This window comes from Sapajus apella, unplaced genomic scaffold (assembly GCF_009761245.1).
Source record: "Sapajus apella isolate SASKATOON/1434 unplaced genomic scaffold, GSC_monkey_1.0 scaffold59, whole genome shotgun sequence".
Lineage (NCBI taxonomy): Eukaryota > Metazoa > Chordata > Mammalia > Primates > Cebidae > Sapajus > Sapajus apella.
In genome coordinates, this window is record NW_022436999.1 from 5,090,722 (window position 1) to 5,110,361 (window position 19,640).

The window sequence follows — 19,640 nt, forward strand, 5'->3', positions numbered from 1 at the left end:
AAAAAAACACAGAAGCAGAAGCAAAATATGGGGCTTTATCAAGAAAGTGAAAGAAGGAAATATTGATAAAAATTGAGATGGTCTATGATAATTTTAGTATAAACAAAGATTGCTGTTCTCAAAAAATGGCTTTTGTAGTGGATACAGAACCTCTATGAAAAACTGAAGTACTGGATGGTCAAGGTGTAATAATTTCCTTTATGAAATGGTCTTCCCCTTTGATAACATCCTAGTAACTCTGTAAAACCCAAGATAATAGGTGACATAGGGGGCTCTTCAATAATGTATATGTTCATTGTTATATTTATGTTTGTAAATATATAAATTATATTTACATTTATTATAATATGCAAGTGCATGTTAAATAATATTGCTTTTGATGGTGAACTGGGTGTTTAACACCTCTTTACAATTGTTTCTTTTTTTAAATTGAGGTATAATTTCCTTGAGCTATAAAAAGCTGCAAATATTTAAAGTGTACAATTGGGGCCAGGCGTGGTGGCTCATGTCTGTAATACCAGCACTTTGAGAGGCCAAGGCGGGTGGATCACCTGCGGTCAGGAGTTCAAGACCAGGCTAGTCAACATGGTGAAACCCCATCTCTACTAAAAATACAAAAATTAGCTGGGCACAGTGGTGTGTATCGGCAATCCCAGCTACTTGGGAGGCTGGGGCAGGAGAATTGCCTGAACCTGGGAGGCAGAGGCTGCAGTGAGCCAAGATTGTGCCACTGCACTCCAGCTTGGGTGACAGAGTGAGACTCCATCTCAAAAATAAATAAATAAATAAATGCAATAAAATGTACAATTGGATAACCTTTGGATTATATATATATATACCTGCAAAACTATCATCACAGTTAAGATAGCTAAAACATCCTTAACCTCCTAAAGTTTCCTTGTGCCTCTTTGTAATTCCTTTCTCCTCCTCTACTCCACATCTCTAGGTAACCACTCATCTGCTATCATTATGAATTGTTTTTCATTTTCCAGAATGTTATATAAGTGAAATCACACAGTGTGTATTCTTTTTTGACTGACTTATTTCTCTCGGCATGATTATTTTAAGTGCCATCCATGTTGATACATGTACTAATAATTAATTCATTTTATTGTGAACAGTATTCCATTACACCAATATACTACAGTTTGTTTATCCATTCAATTGTTGATGGACATGTTGGTGACTTCACTTTTGGCTATTATAAATAAAGCTGCTATGATATTTATGTACAAGCCCTTGCATTGACATATGCTTTCAATTATTTTGGGTAAAAAAGCTCAATGAAATGGCTGAAGAATATGGTGGGTATATGGTTAACATTTTAAGAAACACCCAAACTACTTCTTTCTTTTTTTTTTTTTTTTTGAGACAGAGTCTTGCTCTGTCACCAGGCTGGAGTGCAGTGGCACGATCTTGGCTCCCTGTAACCTCCGACTCCCTGGTTCAAGCAATTCTCTTGCCTTGGCCTCCTGAGTAGCCAGGATTACAGGCATGTGCCACCACACTCGGCTAAGTTTTGTATTTTTAGTAGAGACGGGGTTTCATCATGTTGGCCGGGATGGTCTTGATCTCCTGACCTCGTGTTCTGCCCACCTCAGCCTCCCAGAGTGGTGGGATTACAGGCATGAGCCACCACGTCTGGCCAAGAAACTGCCAAACTATTTCTTAAAGTGGTTGTACCATTTTACATTCCCACCTGCAGGGTTTAAGAGTTAGTTCCTCCACATATGCACCAACATTTCATATGGTCAGTCTTCTTAATTTTTTCCTTTTATTTTTAGTTGACAACTAATATTGTACATATTTGTAGAATAAGAAGTAATATTTGGTGTGGTATTGCAGTGCACTTTTCATTTCCCTAACAATAACACTGAGCTTTTCATGTGCGTATGGTCTCCAACTTCTGAGCTTAGGCAATCCTCTCACCTCAGCTTCCCAAAGTGCTGGGACTACAGGTGTAATCCACCATGCTCTGCCCAATGTCTGTTTTTTGTTGTTGCTGGGTTATTTGAATCCTTATCGAATTGTGAGAGTTTCTTATATTTTGAATATAAGTCCTTTATCATGATATATTTTGCAAATATCATCTCCATAAATCTGTGGCTTGCCTTCTCATTCTCTTTTCAAGATCAGAAATTTTAAATTTTGATGATGTTGAAGTTATCAATTTGTTCTTTTATGGGTTGTGCTTTCAGAGGCATATGTAAGAAATCTTTTCCTATGTCAAGATAACAAAGATTTTCTCCCTATGTATTCTTTAAGGAGTTTTATTGTTTTAGGTTTTACATTTTGGTCTATGATCTGTTTTGAGTTAGTTTTTATAAGGTATGTGATATAAATAAATTTTTTCACATGAATATCCAATTGTTTTAGCACCATCTGTTGGCCTTTCACCCGAGAATTGCCCTTATATCTTTGTGAAAAATCAGTTGCCCATGTATGTATGAAACTGTTTCTGGACTCTGTTCTTTCCCACTGATCTATTTCTCTAACTTTATGGTAATACTCTGCCTTGATCACTCTAGCTTTTTAAGTCTTAAAATCAGGTAATATTAGTCCTCTTTTTCCTTTTTTTTTTTTAATTGAGGCCAAGTTTGGCTCTTGTTGCCAAGGCTGGAGGGCAATGGCATGATCTTGGCTCACTGCAACCTCTGCCTCCCGGGTTCAAGCAATTCTCCTGCCTCAGCTTCCCCAGTAGCTGGGATTACAGGCGCCCATCACCATACCCGGCTAATTTTTGTACTTTTAGTAGAGACAGGGTTTCACTATGTTGGCCAGGCTGGTCTCAAACTCATGACCTCAGGTGATCCACCCACCTCGGCCTCCCAAAGTGCTGGGATTACAGGCATGAGCCACAGTGCCCACCACTTCTTCCTCTTTGCAATATTTTCTTTTGACATAAGATGCTACAGTAATAGAAATAAAATTAAGGAATTTTTTATTTATAACTGCATGAACCCTAGACCTATTTCTCTATTTCAAAGATAAAACCATTAATTTTAAAAGCTAAGCAATAAATCTTAAAAAGACAAAGTGCAGACTTCAGTAGAATTTATCATCTCTACTACCTATTAAGCATTGTGCAGGTACCATCACTCAGCTCTTTTGTTTAATAATTTGTGGTTTAAACAAACAGCCACCATTTTAAACTTGATAATATGTATTTACAGAGTATATATTTAACATCTATGATGTACTCAGAAGTATAACAGACTCCAGTCAAAAGAAATAGAAGATAATGTTTCTATCACACTGATATCTACTTGGGAAAAAGAGAGCAAACAGTACAATTTTTAAAAAACTTTAATAAATCAACATGAAAATAATAATAGTAGAAGCTTGGTTCAAAAGTACTGTGGAACAATGGGGCCTGATGGGATGGGATTACCACAACGACTCCTTAAAGAAAATTATAAATCAGATTTGGGAGAAATACTGGTGAGATTAGGGTAAATGAGATCAGTTGAGCGTAGGAAAAGGCATAATGTTATTTAAGAAATATTACCTTAGTAGCAGCAGTAGCACAGTGTTAAAAGGGAAAGTTACTAATTTAGAGAAATCAGGGAGAAAACTATTGCTATAATCCACACATTAGGGGTTGGGGGCCCACCACCCAGAGTAGTGGCTATTAAAATGTCTTGTGATACACAAAGAATCTGAAAGCAAAAGTATTTCTTCACTTAAAATGTTCAGATCTATTAGAAATCATAGTTTAATACTATATTTTAACTGCATTTGGATATTTTTAAACCATATACAAATTACAATTGCATTTTTAAAAATTTACTTTTGTAGGACAAAAACAACTTTCTATACTCATCTTGAATAGTAGTGAGGCTTGGGGGTTGCAGAGTTGTTTACAGTGAACTCTGAGAGACTCCCATTGCCAAATCTGCCCACATTGTAGCTTCATGTTTATAAAATGGCTAGCCATACTTTCTTTTTTTCTCCTTCAGCAAAATTAGTAGACTAGCTTTTAGCATATGGAAGCATTTTCACATTGCAAGTTCTGGTGGTGGGGGGAAGGAACAATTTGCAAATGCCATCAAATGAAATGTGCACTTTCAAATGAGGCTGATTAGACAGTTTCATGTGGCAAAAGTTGTATTCAGTAAGTCTCTTCCTTTTTTCAAGAAGGAAATGCTCAGATTTGCATTAATACAGCAGGGTGATCAAGGAAGGTGTCTTAAAAACATTGTAGATTTTCAGAAAAGCACTTTTATTTGAGTGTCCAAGACTGAAATTCAAATAATTTTTATTTTAAACTCCTTTTAAAAATAGTAGTGGCAACAGGAACAAAGTAGAATAGGGCAGTGGCTAGAGAAAGCAACAGTCTTTTGAGAGCTACACTCAGATTTCTTCCTGACACTTTCTCATGTCTGCCTCTGCACCTCCTTCACACTGTCTCTCCTCCCACTTCTTTACATCTTTCACCTTTAAACTCACCAGGGAAGAAAAGTAGAATATGTATGGGAAGTATGGGATGAGTAAAGAAGAAAACTAAAAGATGCAACAGAGCTAATATCATCACACTGGCTTTATGAGCAGGCCCTTAGAAGTCATCTAGAGGAAGAAACACACAGGCTGGAGGGATTAACTGAGGTGTTATTCAATTGACATTCTTTATTTTCTCAAAGAAATATATTTATATGTCATTACCTATAAGGATAAAAGGTAAGAACTAAGAGCTTTAGCCTTTTCACTTTCTTAATTTCTCTAATTCAAATATTCCAGTACTAAAGACAGGAATCTTGGCTGAAACCCCTACATACACAAATAAAAACTCTTTTTCATATAACACCAGTACGTTAGCACAAGAAAACAAAAAATGTGAAAATAACAGCCCAAATCATAGACTGATATCATAAATCATCCTAAAACACAAACTTAATGGAATTTGAGATAGCTATAAGGAAAAGTCAAATGCTCCTCTTATTAAACTCTATGACCAAACATTCTACTTATGGCTTTAGGGGGAAAATAAGGAAGCAGTACAAAAAGGCACAGAAATAGAAAAAGCCATAAAAGAAAATACAAGGGAATACTGGTAGAAACTAATAATGTAAATATAATTCTATCTTATCAAGATCACAGAACTAAATTTAAACTGGTCGAAAGAACTGGAGCTTTAATTCCCATGGGCTCTCAGGCTTTGTTCTCTAGGGCTTGCACAAAGTGTGCCAAGAATATGATGGAACACAATTAACCATAACGTTATTTTTAGGCACTATGTGTACTTATATTTTGATTAATATCATTACCTGATTTTAACTCTTCTTGGTGAATAACAAGAAGAAGCTAACACAAAATTTCAATTATTGCCCTTTCTTTGTGAATCAAATCCATAAAACTTTCAAGAGGGAGAAGATAAAAGTAAATTCCTTATTCGACTTATCTTTGCCAAAGGGCTTGGCCAGGCCCATAGCTGAAGCAGGCTAAGGATCAGAGACCTTGAATTGCTTGCTACTTAATACCTGTTCTGCTCTAGGCAACTCTGAAAGTTTTGCTTTGATAGTTCAAGGCTAAAAGCCAATTCTGATAGTTGGCCAGAGGGAACTTTTTAAAATTAATCTCTTCATACAGCAATGTTTCTTCAGGAAAATAACAAAATGTAGTTTCCAACTGTCCTGCAGTCCCAGTTCATCCTCATGAACGTCTCTGGCAGTTAAAATTCATTCAAAAAGGATTTTTTACAGCTGAGTCAAGATTTCTAGTTTTTCAATCATCCAGCATACATTCATAGCATACTACAATAAAGATATAAGAAGTAAAAGGATTTTGCTCTCAGAAAATTGGAATTCTAGTTGGAAAGACATATTCACCCACTTAAACTAATTAAAAATAAAGAAAGGTACTGTTTGGTACTGAGTGTTAATACAATGAGAATTCAAAGATTAAAAACTAGAGTTGAGTCAAGTAGAGTGGCTCACACCTATAATTCCAGCACATTGGGAGGCCAACATGGGAGGATCACTTGAGCCCAGGAGTTCAAGATCAGTCTGGGCAACACAGGGAGACCCCACTACTACAAAAAATTTTTAAAAACCATCTGGGCAAGGTGACATGCACCTGTGATCCCAGCTACTCCAGAGGCTGAGGCAGGAGGACTGCTTGAGCCCAGGAGGTCCAGGCTGCAGTAAGCTATAATCATGCCACTGCACTCCAGCCTGGGCAACAGAGTGAGAGCTTGTCTCAAAAACAAACAACAACAACAAAAATTAAGCAAAAACAAAAACAACTGGAGTGGGCCATAGATGTCTAAATTGTGTTTATGAAAGAAGTGGAGGGAACTTAAAGAGATTTCAGTAAAGAACAAGAATCAGTAAGATTTGAAAAAGCAAGTAATATAAGCATTACAGGTGAGAGAATAAAGCATTAATAAAGGTAAGAAAGTAAAACTGAACATGGTATTAGGGATGGGGATAAGGTTTGGTCTGTTAAATCACATTTACCCTATAGCTGCCTTCTTACATATTTTCAGTTCAGCCTAAAGGTTTCTCTATACGATGTGAACTATAATCTAAAAGGATGTATAAACAGAATGTAACCTGCCCTTGTGGCAATCACTGAGTTTGGGACAAAGGGTGCCAACTGTTCAAATCATGTTCAGATAAGGCAAATGTGCAGCTATAACAAATCCAGCTGTTTCTTGTACCTCACTTCTGTACTTCCGTATGTCACTTTCCTTTTTCTGTCCATCAATCTTTCAGTACATGGCTGCACTGGAGTCTCTCTGAGCCTACTCTGGTTCAAGAAGCTGCCCAATTTGTTCAATTAAACTCTGTTAAATTTAATTTGGTTAAGGATTTTCTTTTAACAGATCTAAGGTGTAAACAACCAGTTTAAGTAAAATAGGTATGTTTGTTAAGGTTTATGGTTGAATAAGTATGGTGAGGCTGGTTTATGGAAGGCTTTGAATGCCAAAGAAACCAATAGAAACTTGATTAGGCCAATGAGAATCACAACTGGTTATTACTAAGGGAAGCAGATGCATAAATTTCTTTTGAAAGGGTGGTTTTACAAACAGCATGCAGGTAAGGATTGGAAGCCAGCAAAACAGATGATGGAGCCTGTTAGGTGCAAAGTGATAAGAACCTGAACTTGAATAACAGCATTCATTTGTGCACCATTCAATAATATTTATTGAATGTCTGAATGTTCATCATTCACATGTGAACAAGACAGATATGATATTACTAGCCCACAGAAACCATTAGGTAACAAATGTTCATTGTTGTAAGTTCCTAAGTTTTAGGGTAATTTGTTATGGCAATAGATAACTAATACAGATGTGAAAACAGTAAAGGAAATACCAAATAAGGTCAGAAAAGCAGGAGAGAAACCAAAAAAGCATACTACCATTGAAGACCAAAAATTAAAAGTTTCAATGTATAGTAGACTGGTAGTCAGTATCAGATATAAAAGAGGAAAACCACCATGGCACGTGTGTACCTATGTAATAAACCTGCACGTTCTGCACATGTATCCCAGAACTTAAAGTATAATTTTTTAAAAAAAAGATATATATAGGATGATGAACATTTTTTAAAATGTTATTAAAGTTGATATAGTTCACAACTAACTAAAAGTTACAAGAGATATACAAGTACTTACCATAATTGATGACCAAATTTTTTTTTCCTTAAAAAGAGAATGAGTAGGGAAAAAGTGTACACAGCTGATAAGCACCTCAATGTAAACAATTTATATTCCTACGTCTATGGGTCAACCATTAACTGATATAGTATAAGTCTCATGTATGGTAGTGAGTTTAAACAAAAACTTCCCTTCTGTTTTGATCTAATACCCTAACTTTAGGCCTATACTCTCCTTACAACAAAAGAAGCAGCTTTGAATTTATTGAAACCTTTATTCTATCATCTGCCATATGGTAATATGTAATAAATCTATAAATGATTTACATATTCCCTATCCTAACTACATTATAAGTTCCTCCAAAGTAGGAACCTTTAGTTTATTCATATTTGAAATCTGAGTACATAGACCAATATCTAGCCCATAAAAGATACTCAGTTGCTAATTGAAAGTTACTGTATTTAGTAAAAACACAAGGGATTTCTAAACATATTCACGTACCAGCTATCATTTTTGAGGTATTAGGAGTTTTCTACCATTTCTGTCTCTGCTCAATAGTATCTCTCCATTGTAATTCCCTAAAATTTAGCCTTGTCCGATTTGTCTACCTTAGAACAGTAGTCAAGGTCCTGCTGCAAGACTTTCATGAGTTTCAAGGTCTTCACTTCTGCTGTATTTAATATTCAATCCTAACAGTTATAATACAAACTTTCATTTCAATTATATTGAACTGAACAGTCCTGAATCCATATTCTTTCATGTTTTTCTTCCCAGATCATCTCAAATTTTGACTTGGAATGTCAAAATATTTATTTGAATCTAAAATTCCATATTCCCTTGTGTACACAAGTTGATAATTGCCTGAAAAAAGTCATTAAGTGGCTATATTTAGAAGAAACTTAAGTAGAAACATAAGAAATAAGAAAATGAGGTGAAGTTATAAAGCTTAACATTTAAAATAAACACTGGATGCTTAATTTTTAAATGTCCATTTGCGAAACAACTAAATATTCAATTTTTAAAATGGTCCTGATACACCAAATTAATCTAAAACTTTGCCACTTAAAATATAAATAGGCTACTACTGATCTTAAAGAGCTGTAATCAGGACAAATTCTTACACTGAAAATGTTTGTGGGCATTTACTCAGAACAGCTGCCACCCAGGATGACTTTTTAAAATAACACAAATTAGATTTAATTGAGTTAAAGGACCACACCAGGTTTGTAATTCAATTTGTCCTATGTGGTTTGGATTTGGGTTTTCTTTTTCCCCTCCAGCAAACCACAGTTTGAAAACTACATCAAATGGGAAGTACAAAGGAATAGGAATATATAATGCAAATGTTTATCATGAACAATTTACATAAAATCCACTTTAACAGTTTAAACCAAGTTTGTGTGTCTGTGTGTGTTTTAAGTGTGATGGCAGCAAACACTTGTTTGAATTTCCTTTGAGGGTCCTATTCACTAATACTTCTTGCTGCCAATTTCTCATTTTATCACAATTTAACCTAGCTGTAAAGTAAATTTTATTTTGATCTAATTTCCTAACTTTGCACACTATTTACCTAGAAGTACAAAGCAGAATCCAGCTTGAATTCAAGCTCACTTATAGACTTTAGTCCAAAATCCTTTCATTAATGAAAGTCAAGGGTAGAGCCAGAATTTTGACTAGAATGTACCTTTCAGCAGCCTTAGATACGGTTGATTATAAGTTGCGGATAGATATGGCTGATTACATTGTCATCACTGTGTTAATTTTGATTTCTATATGTCTAGCCAGCATAGACCTGCCCCTAGAAGAATGTTTAGATAAGATGTCCTGAAAATAACCAATCCCTACCCTTGTTGGGATCTACTCATATAAGAGAATGATCACTGAAGGACGTTTAGGAAAGAGTTCAGCTTAGAAATTTAGCGTTGCTTCTCACCATGCCCTTTCCATTAGAATTCATGGGTTTGAAGCAAAATTTGAGATAATGAGTTTTCCAAATGAGTATTTTGTTCAAGCACCTCTCAATGCATGACACGATAATAGTTCCACATAAACCCAAAGGATCTGATGTAATTAACAGGCTTCATTTCAGAAAATCTTGTTTAACAAGATTTCTCTGATAATTACAGGTTAGGCAGACCACAGCAATAGGACTGTGTATCAACCTGATAACCAATCAAAAATCAAACTTACCCTCTTTTAATATTGATTACGTAGAAAGTATTTGAATTCTTGCCATATGTAAAAGTCACTTTTCTCTGTGTAGATAATGTATGAAACTATTATTGAGGCAAACTCTTGCCTCTGCATTTTTTACTTTGGCAGATACAGACATGAAAGGCACCTGGCCTAATAATTCTTCCTTGTATAACATTCCAGGACATACCATGAGCCTATCCCCTCTAAAGTCGAGGCCCGTCCCAGCTTTCCTAAGACTTTAAAACCACACCCAAGAAACTTAAGCTTCTTAGGTTGTTCAGATAGTATAGCTGTCAATCATGTCAAATAAAGAGGGAAAATGGCTTTTTAGAAATCATATCTTATTTAACAATATTGATGTCAAGGAGACAGAATTTTTTTTCTAAACTAAGAGAACTAGCTACTCATCTGTCTTCTCCCTGTTATCTGACACGACCTGAGGTATGCCATAAATCTTCCTAAGAGACAAGACAGAGAAGTACTACTGGTTAATTACAGGGGTCTCCTGAATAAACCAGATGCTGAGTACAAGATGGTTAAGATTATTGCCAGTCAGAACACGCACAAGGCACTCAAATGATTTTGGATGCCAAATTCTTGTTTTTGTTTCTCCCCAAAAATGTGGTAACATTTGTGTTACAGGTAGAAGAATGTACTACTGTGGCAATGCTAGCTTCTATCTTAAATTCACTCACAGTGAAAGCCGTATCTATACTTTAAAGCTTTGCCTCAATAAATCTAAAATTATATAGCCATTATCATTTTACAGATGGGAAAATTAAGGCATAGCAGAGTGGTGTGAATCATCAAAGGGCAAATATTAAGATTGTGCTTACATACCAGTTGCAGAATAAACGTCCAACTATTCCCTGAGGGAGGATGAACTAAGCAGTAATATAACACACAACAGTCACAAAGAATAAAAATTGTCCAAGAGGAAGTCTGGAATACATCAAGAACTACGTATTCTTCAAGACTGGGCTCAAATTCTATATTTTATAGTTCATTCCATCTTTCCATTTTCCAGATTTTCTAAAATACTATTAAACTGTCTTTATTTTAACAGTAATTTACTTCTAAGTACAAAGCTGCAATTCAGTTTACTTTCGCAGACAAGGAAATGAAAAATAACAGATACAAAGCAAGTCAGTGGTATCCTCTCTAATTTTTCTTCTTGGTTACTTGACTAATTTGAATTATAAAGTTTAAGAGAAATTTTAAAAGTAACCTTTTTTTTAACCTGCAAAGCCACATTCCAAGACCAACTCTCAAATGTGCAGATAGAAAACATAGTCTACTAGTACAAGAAGAGTAACAAATTTAAATTTAGAACTAGCCAAGCACAAGTAATCTTTTTAAATTCATATGAAACTGCTGAATAAGGAAACAGACCTTTCCTTACAATATCAATCCAAAATGCTTTGCCTCAGCTGAGCCTGGTCTGAAGCCCTCCAGAGCAATTTACCTACTGAGCTATAAATATGAACAGTTCATTTCAGTACAGGTTATACTTAGAACAAGTTTCATATGTGTTTATAAATACTTTAGGAATAGTTTTAAAATTATAATCTTTAATAGTTTTAACATCATAACAGAATAGTCCACAGATGTAGAAAGTATACAGCAAACACTGCTGAACTTGCGGCAATCAAGTGTTAGTTTTGTTCACCAGTTGGATACTAAGCTTTGAAAGAATTATCATAACACTTGGAGTGACATCATTTTGAAAAGTATGCTGAGAAAACAGTAAATTTCTTTAAACTGTTCTCTCAAGTATCTCCTTTGTCTAAATTGTTCTTCCTTTAAAGAGGAAAAATTACTGCTGTTCTGCATCAACAAAAAGAACAAGAGTGACTTTTCACAGAGGCTAAAATCTGTTACATGTTTTCCTAACAAACAGCAACCAATCACAAGAAGGTAAGAGTGGAATTTAGAATGAGAATCTAACAGGATAACATCACAAAAAGTGTTAGAATTCAAGTAAAGTGGCAAATTTTACATACGACTTTCCATTCCAAGGTTTATCAGGATGACAGAACTCAGAGAATATTTGAATAAACATAAAAATAAAAATATACCTTAAGGAAAAAAAACTAAAAGGTAGGCCACTCACTTCTATAAAGGCAAATGACTAAAAACATTAGAATCAGAAAGAGCTAGATTCACCAAGGAGGGGCCCCTACAACTTACAGACCTTTGCTTTTATATAAGTTTTTAGCACTGTTCTACCTAACGTGGAACACTTTTTGCTGGCCTAAAAGAAATAATAAACAAATTCTAAATGACCTACTCTGGGTACTTCTCTAACTTTGAAGAACTTCCTTAAATATGAAATAACCACCCTACTGCTACCATTAATTTGTATCTTTTTTTTTTTTTTTAAATGCTGACCCTGTTTATTCGGCAGGAAAACTCCACCAGCCCAGGAGGGGACAGGTGGGTTTAATCCTCCTCCTCATCATCTCTAGCTCCAGCCCCGCCCTGACCCTTCTTGGCATTCTTCCTCTCCACGCGGCGCGGGAGGCCACCCCCGTAGGGAGAGCGGAGGAGGAAGTCCGTGTGCTTTTGGGAATCCAAGCGGACAATGAAGAACGGGAGGTTCACCACCTGCTTGCGGACCCTGATATGGCACTGGCGGATCAGCACGCGAGTGTGGTGGATGGACTTAGCCAAGCCCAGCTTGAAGACCTGGGTCTGCAGGCGTCTAAGAAATCCTCAATCTTCAGGCCCAGGATGTAATCCAGCTTCATCTTGCGCTCATCCAGCACTCCAATGCCGACCAGCCGCCGCAGCAGGGCGTTGCCTTCCAACAGACGCCGTGGGTCCTTCTCGTCAAGCGTCAGCAGCTCCTGCGCGGCCTTGTGGATCTTGGCCAGGGTAAATTTGACCCTCCAGACCTCACGTTTGTTCCAGAGCCCATACTCGCTGATCAGCTTCAGCTCTTGATCCAAATGAGATTTCTCGAAGAGTCTCCGCGGAGTCACATAAGTTTTGTAACAAACCCAGCTCTGGGCCACCGGCATTCTGGCTCCGCTTACCTGTCTGCACCTAAGCACAGGACCCGGTCATTAAGAAACAGCAATTGGCCGGGCGCGGTGGCTCAAGCCTGTAATCCCAGCACTTTGGGAGGCCGAGGCGGGTGGATCACCAGGTCAAGAGATCGAGACCATCCTGGTCAACATGGTGAAACCCCGTCTCTACTAAAAATACAAAAAATCAGCTGGGCATGGTGGCGCGTGCCTGTAATCCCAGCTACTCAGGAGGCTGAGGCAGCAGAATTGCCTGAACCCAGGAGGCGGAGGTTGCGGTGAGCCGAGATCGCGCCATTGCACTCCAGCCTGGGTAACAAGAGCGAAACTCCGTCTCAAAAAAAAACAAAAAACAAAAAAAAAAAACAAAACAAACAAAAAAAAAAAACAACAGCAATTTGTGTAGTATCTTTATTGAGCAGCACAAAATAACTGGCAGTGGTTATCTTTATTATTTCACAAAACATCCCTGGGTAAGAGTCAGAACTAATCTACCACGTTAAAGATGGGAAAATTTAAGAGCAAAGCATGACCTGCAATCACAAAGTGAGACGGTTATGAGACAGACTAATTCCCCAATTCCTGACTGCCAACCTCTTGTTCCTGGTATATGACGGTACCTCTTAAATATCTGAAAATTCAAAAGCATAAAGTGCAAACATCTTGCAAGTATTTTATCCAAAGCTCCCATTCACTTTGACTCAGTCCTACGTTTCTTAGTTTTATACAGTAAAAAAAATTTCAAATACTAGTGGTCTAAATTGATTGTCTATAGTTTTGTGGTTATAATGTTTGGCAGTTATCAAATACTTTTGGAGGTTTACTTTGAACATTAATTGATCATTATAAATATCCTTCAAGGAAAAGTGATAAGTAGCAGCATAAGTTTTATCTATTTAAATATTATTTATTTACAGTCCTAATTAAGTATAACCTAAATCAAGCACAGAAAGGTTCTTAGTTTATCAGAATGTATCCTCTGAAAATAAATTAATTACCTAATAGAATGCTAGAGCTGTAAAAGCCCTCAAAGTCACCTAATGCCTTCATTTTATGTATTTCAAATTTGCTTCTTTAATTTGGAAATTTAAATTAAGTGTTAAACAGAAGCAATGAAGGGAGGACTTAGGCATATGGAAAAGAGAAAACCAGATATATATACAGCAAAGAGTCCTGGTTACATTTAATTCCCATCAATGTAGTAATTGGGTGGAAGTGGGTTAAGGAGAAAGAAAGGGGAGAGACAGTGTTAATGCTAGTGAAGTCCTCTGAACTGGGTCCAACAAGTATTTCTAAGACAGTCTAATTTTTAAGGATAACATTCCTCCCGAAACCAACAATTGCAACTTTCTTTACATTTAATCAGAACCAATAATTGGTTACTGATATGGTTTGGTTCTGTGTCTCCCACCCAAATCTCATCTTGAATTATACTCCCATAATTCCCACGTGTTGTGGGAGGGTCCCAGTGGGAGATAGTTTGAATCATGTGGGCAATTTTCCCCACACTGTTCTCGTGATAATGAATAAGTCTCACAAGCGCTTATGGCTTTATCAGGTGTTTTGGCCTTTGCATCCTCCTCCATTTTTTCTCTTGGCACTGGCATGTAAGAAGTGCCTTTCACCTCCCACCAGGATTCCAAAGCTCCCCAGCCACAGGGAACTGGAAGTCCAATTAACCCTCTTTTTCTTCCCAGTCTGGGGTATGTCTTTATCAGCTGCGTGAAAACGAACTAATACAGTAAATTGGTACCAGTAGAGTACAGTGTAGCTGAAAATGTGGAAGTGACTTTGGAACTTGGTAACAGACAGAGGTTAGAACAGTTTGAGGGGCTCAGAAGAAGACGGGAAGACAAGAAAATATGGGAAGGTTTGGAACTTCCTAGAGACTTGTTGAATGGCTTTGACAAACTGCTGATAGCGATATAAACAATAAGGTACAGGCTGAGGTGGTCTCAGATGAAGATGAAGAAGATTGCTGGAACTGGAGCAAAGGTAATTCTTGTTATGTTTTAGCAAAAAGACGGCAGCATTTTGTCCCTGCCCTAGAGATTTGTGGAACTTTGAACTTGAGAGAGATGATTTAGAGTATTTGGTGGAAGAAATTTCTAAGAGCAAAGCATTCAAAAGGTGACTTGGGCACTGTTAAAAGCATTCCATTTTAAAAAGGAAACAGCATAAAAGTTCAGAAAATTTGCAGCCTGACGATGCAGTAGAAAAGAAAAACCCATTTTGAGGGGAGAAATTCAAGCTGGCTGCAGAAATTTGCACAAGGAGCCGAATGCTAATCCCAAAGACAATGAGGAAAATATCCCCGGGGCAGGTCATAGGTCTTCATGGCAGCCCCTACCATCACAGACCCAGAAGCCTAAGAGGAGAAAATGGTTTTGTGGGCTGGGCCCAGGGTCCCCATGCTATGTGCAGCCTAGGGACTTAGTGCCCTGCATCCCCACTGCTCCAGCAATTGCTAAAAGGGGTCAAGGTATAGCTTGGCCCATGGTTTCAGAGGGTGCAAGCCCCAAACCTTGCCAGCTTCCACATGGTGTTGAACCTGCAGGTGCACAGAAGTCAAGAACTGAGGTTTGGGAACCTCCGCCTAGATTTCAGAAGTATGGAAATGCCTGGATGCCCAGGCAGAAGTTTGCTGCAGGGACAGGGCCCTCATGGAGAATCTCTGCTAGGGCAGTGTGGAAAGGAAATGTGGGGCTGGAGTCCCCACACAGAGTCCCTTCTGGGGCACTGTCTAGTGGAGCTGTGAGAAGAAGAGTCACCATCCTCCAGACCCCAGAACGGTAGATACACTGACAGGTTTCACCATGTACCTGGAAAAGCCTCAGACACTCAACACCAGCCTGTGAAAGCAGCCAGAAAGCTATACCCTGCAAAGCCACAGGGGCAGAGCTGCCCAAGACTATGGGAATCTACCTCTTTATCTGCGTGACCTGAATATAAGAAATGGAGTCAAAGGAGATCATTTTGGAGCTTTAAACTGCCCCACTGGATTTCAGACTTGCATGTGTCCTGTAACCCCTTTGTTTTGGCCAACGTCTCCCATCTGGAATGGCTGTATTTACCCAATGCCTGTACCCTCATTGTATCTAGGAAATAACTAGCTTGCTTTTGATTTTATAGTCTCACAGATGAAAGGGACTTGCCTTGTCTCGTATGAGACTTTGGACTGTGGACTTTTGAGCTAATGCTGAAATGACTTAAGACTTTCGGGGACTGTTGGGAAGGCATGATTGGTTTTGAAATGTGAGGACATGAGATTTGGGAGGGGCCAGGGGCAGAATGATATGGTTTGGGTCGGTGTCCCCACCCAAATCTCATCTTGAATTGTACTCCCATAATTCTTACTTGTTGTGGGAGGGACCCGGTGGAAGATAGTTTGAATCATGGGGGCAGTATCCCCCATACTGTTTTCTTGGTAGTGAATAAGTCTCACAAGATCTGATGGTTTTATCAGGGGTTTCCACTTTTGCATTCTCCTTTTTCCTCTTGCTGCCACCATGTAAGAAGTATCTTTTGTCTTCCACCATGATTCTGAGGCCTCCTCAGCCCCATGGAACTGTAAGTCCAATTAAACCTCTTTTTCTTCCCAGTCTCAGGTATGTCTCCATCAGCTGCATGAAAACAGACTAATACAGTTACTAAAATTTTTTTCTCTTCTAATTGTCCATATCAGATTGCTATGAGAAGAGGAAAGGGTTAAGCTAGCCCTAAAGATAATACTGTATGTGAGAAGCTGAAAAACCTGTGATAAATTATGTCTACATACTAATAGGAAAAGATATCCAAGATCTACTGCAGAGTCAAAAAAGTAAGTTTGTAGACTGAGAAGCAGAGTAAGTATGATACTAATTCTGTGAGGAAAGCAAACACACACACACACACACACACACACACACACACACACAGAGCAATACTACATGTCATAAGCCCATTTACCTATCCATAACATGTATCTCTAACCCAGTGCATAGAAAAAGATCTGAAGGAACAGAAAACCAAACTGAAAATGCTTGTCATTTTCTGGCATTGGTAGGTAGGCAGCTGGGATTGGGAATGACAGTGGTGAGCGAATGTCAGAGTATTCCAAATATTCCAAATGTTTTGAAAATAATATGTTAATATATTATTTAATAAGAACTAATTTTTAAAAAGAATCAGATGTGGATAAAAAGGACAAAGTTAAGCAGGAATATGCAATGGTTAGGGAGAAGCATGACTAGGCACAGCATGAGAAGCCTCTGCTTCATCAGTAACTTAAGGTAAAGAGCTGCTATTTTCCTTCATTCAATTTACTCCTTAAACCCATCATCTCTGGCTCTATCCTGGTGATTTTTTAAAAGCACCAATGTGAATGTGAAGGCTCATGGTCCTATGAGTTTCTAACCATTCTTTACTCCTTTGGAACATGAGATAAGGTAGGAGTAGTTGGTAGATGAGGGTAATGAGTTTTCTTTTAATTCTTGAAACTAACTACTATACCAGAAATCTGCTGTGGTTATTTTTCTCTATCCTTTAGCTATAAAAGTAAGTGCTAGCTTTTGGCTGTATAAATAGGAGGGAGGCATTCATTTCAAACTGTTACAAACCAGTTTCATCACTGCTATAACTCCAGTACCTTTTGGAATCAAGTCCTTCTTCCTGGTTTGCCCAAGAGAAATTAGTCTGCAGCCACTAATCTGAAATCTGCTCTAATGGTGGTCCTACTGCTAGGTCTATGCATATGGTTTATTTCTTTTGTCAAGAGAACTCTTTATAAAATCTTGGCTTCCTCAGTTCCTCCATACAAACAGGAGTTTGTCAGAGAAGAGTGTTCTGCATGTATGGGGCAAGGAAAGACATGATCAAAAGCACAAGTATACAGCAAGCTCAGGGAATTATGAGGAAGCTGGTGGGACTAGAATAAATGTATATGTATGTCTGGCAACGGGGAGTGGGAGAAAGGGAAATTACGGCAGACAATGAGATGAGAATAAGTAGATCAGAGCCAGACTCTGAAACCCTGGCATGACAAGCTAAGGAATTTAGACTTTATCCCTTGCGTGTTAATGGGGACCCATCAAAGGTTTTTAAACCAGAGAGTAATATATGATTAGAGCTGTCTTTAACGAAAGAGATCTGACAGGAGTATGGTGGATGGATTAGAAAATGGAAAGGTTAAAAGTAGATAAGCAGTTCTCCAAAAATGGAAGATGAAAAGGGCCTAAACAGGGCAATGGCTAGGAGAATGGAAAGAAGAGTAAGAACAAAGTCAAAAAGCAATTTTAGTGATAGAAGAGACAGGACTGGTTGATAGATTGGTTGTGAAGACAGAGGGAACATAAATACTCAAGATGAATGTGACGTTTCCAGCTAAGAGGATGGAGAGGACATTAATGAAGATAGAGAGTATAGGAAAGGAGGTAGGGTATTTGGAATGTGTCCAGAAAAATGGGTTTGGGATTGACTAAACTACTTACTAGGATAGCAACTCTTACTGCGCTCCCAAAGGATAAGGATCTTTGTTTGCTAATTTTCTCTGTGTTGCACCTACTGCAATGCCATGTGCATTTAATTCAAGTTTATGAAAATGGTGATAATGCTAATGTATGCCAGGATAATTGAGACTTGACAATATTTAATATATCTCTTCAAAGTGCCTATGTAGAAAGGAAATATGAGACAAGGTGGTTTGTTTTACTTTTCTGTCAAATTTCTTCTGTAGTCATTTCCAAAATAAATTCCCAATAATAACAGGGCTTTTAACAAGAAGGTCCATTACTAAGAGCAACCTGCGGTAGACCATCGTAGGTCTCACAACTTTACATTCTACACATTCCAATAATCAAGTCACATCACCTCTAATTCTCCTTCTTGTTCAGGAACCTGTACTACCACTTAACATTCTAAAACCTGCCACACCCAATAGTCAAACATAATCAGAGCCATTGTAACACTATGGGAAAAAAAAACAACAAATCGCAACACTGTTAAAAAAAAAACTTTAGGGAGGTACAGAAAAAAAAAAAGCACCATTTGTTCTGGTTAATGTTGTGCAATGTTTTCTGGGGTTTGCCTTGTAGGCATGTTGAAATCATAACTAAATAAATCAGCTCCGGCAACACAAAGAAACGAGATTCCCTTCCCCTTTGGCTGCCTGAAGGAATAATGGGATCTTCTCCATGAGGTGCACACACTTTGGAGCTGCTTTGTTTTTAATCCTCTGCCAAGTCAAGTTTTAGTTTTATTTTAATCTTAGTAACCACAGTAAATTCCAAATCTTTGACAAGTAAATGCTTTCTTCCCACCACTTTCCTAACTCCTAGAGCTTAGGAGTTCAATAATGGCTGCACTACTGATCTCTTTTCATGAACAAGAAAATAAATACATTATAAATTAGGCATATTTCCTGACATTTACATGTTAGTTAAAGTGTGAAATGGGTATGATAAAATTGTCATCTTCTCTACTCATCATTTAAAATTGTGTGTGTGTGTACTGTAGGGAAAAGAACAGCATAGAAAATCAGAAAATCTGAGCCCAAGTCTCATTCATTTCAGTTGGCTGTATGACATTAGTTTAAAAACTTTAATTTGGTTTCCCTATGCATAAAAGTTAGGCAAATATACTAGACGGTTTTCAAAGTCCCTTTCATTTTTAAATTCTGATTCATAAGATGTCTATTACCAATTTTTTTAAAACACATAAAAAAGTCACTCAAAAAAAAATACCTTAAAAAAAGCCCTAATTTTTGGCAGTAAAATGGAATAAGCCTCAGAAATTATCTAATCTGTAGAGCTTTGAAACTACATTCTAAGGGAAATGCCT

At 37.5% G+C, this 19,640-nt stretch overlaps 1 protein-coding gene across 6 annotated transcripts in view; it reads right to left on the reverse strand.

The window, feature by feature from the left end:
• The window catches only part of RAD51B (RAD51 paralog B), a 670,105-nt gene that overhangs the window by 514,389 nt on the left and 136,076 nt on the right, over positions 1–19,640 (reverse strand). Inside the window, exon 8 of one of the 6 annotated variants that reach the window (XM_032246053.1) lies at positions 11,036–12,843. The exons of the other annotated variants lie outside the window; for them this stretch is intronic. Within the exon in view, the coding sequence (XP_032101944.1) occupies positions 12,694–12,843 (150 nt within the window). The 3' untranslated portion in view covers positions 11,036–12,693. Of the gene's footprint in view, positions 1–11,035; positions 12,844–19,640 lie in introns of those variants that run through there. 6 annotated transcript variants of the gene reach the window in all.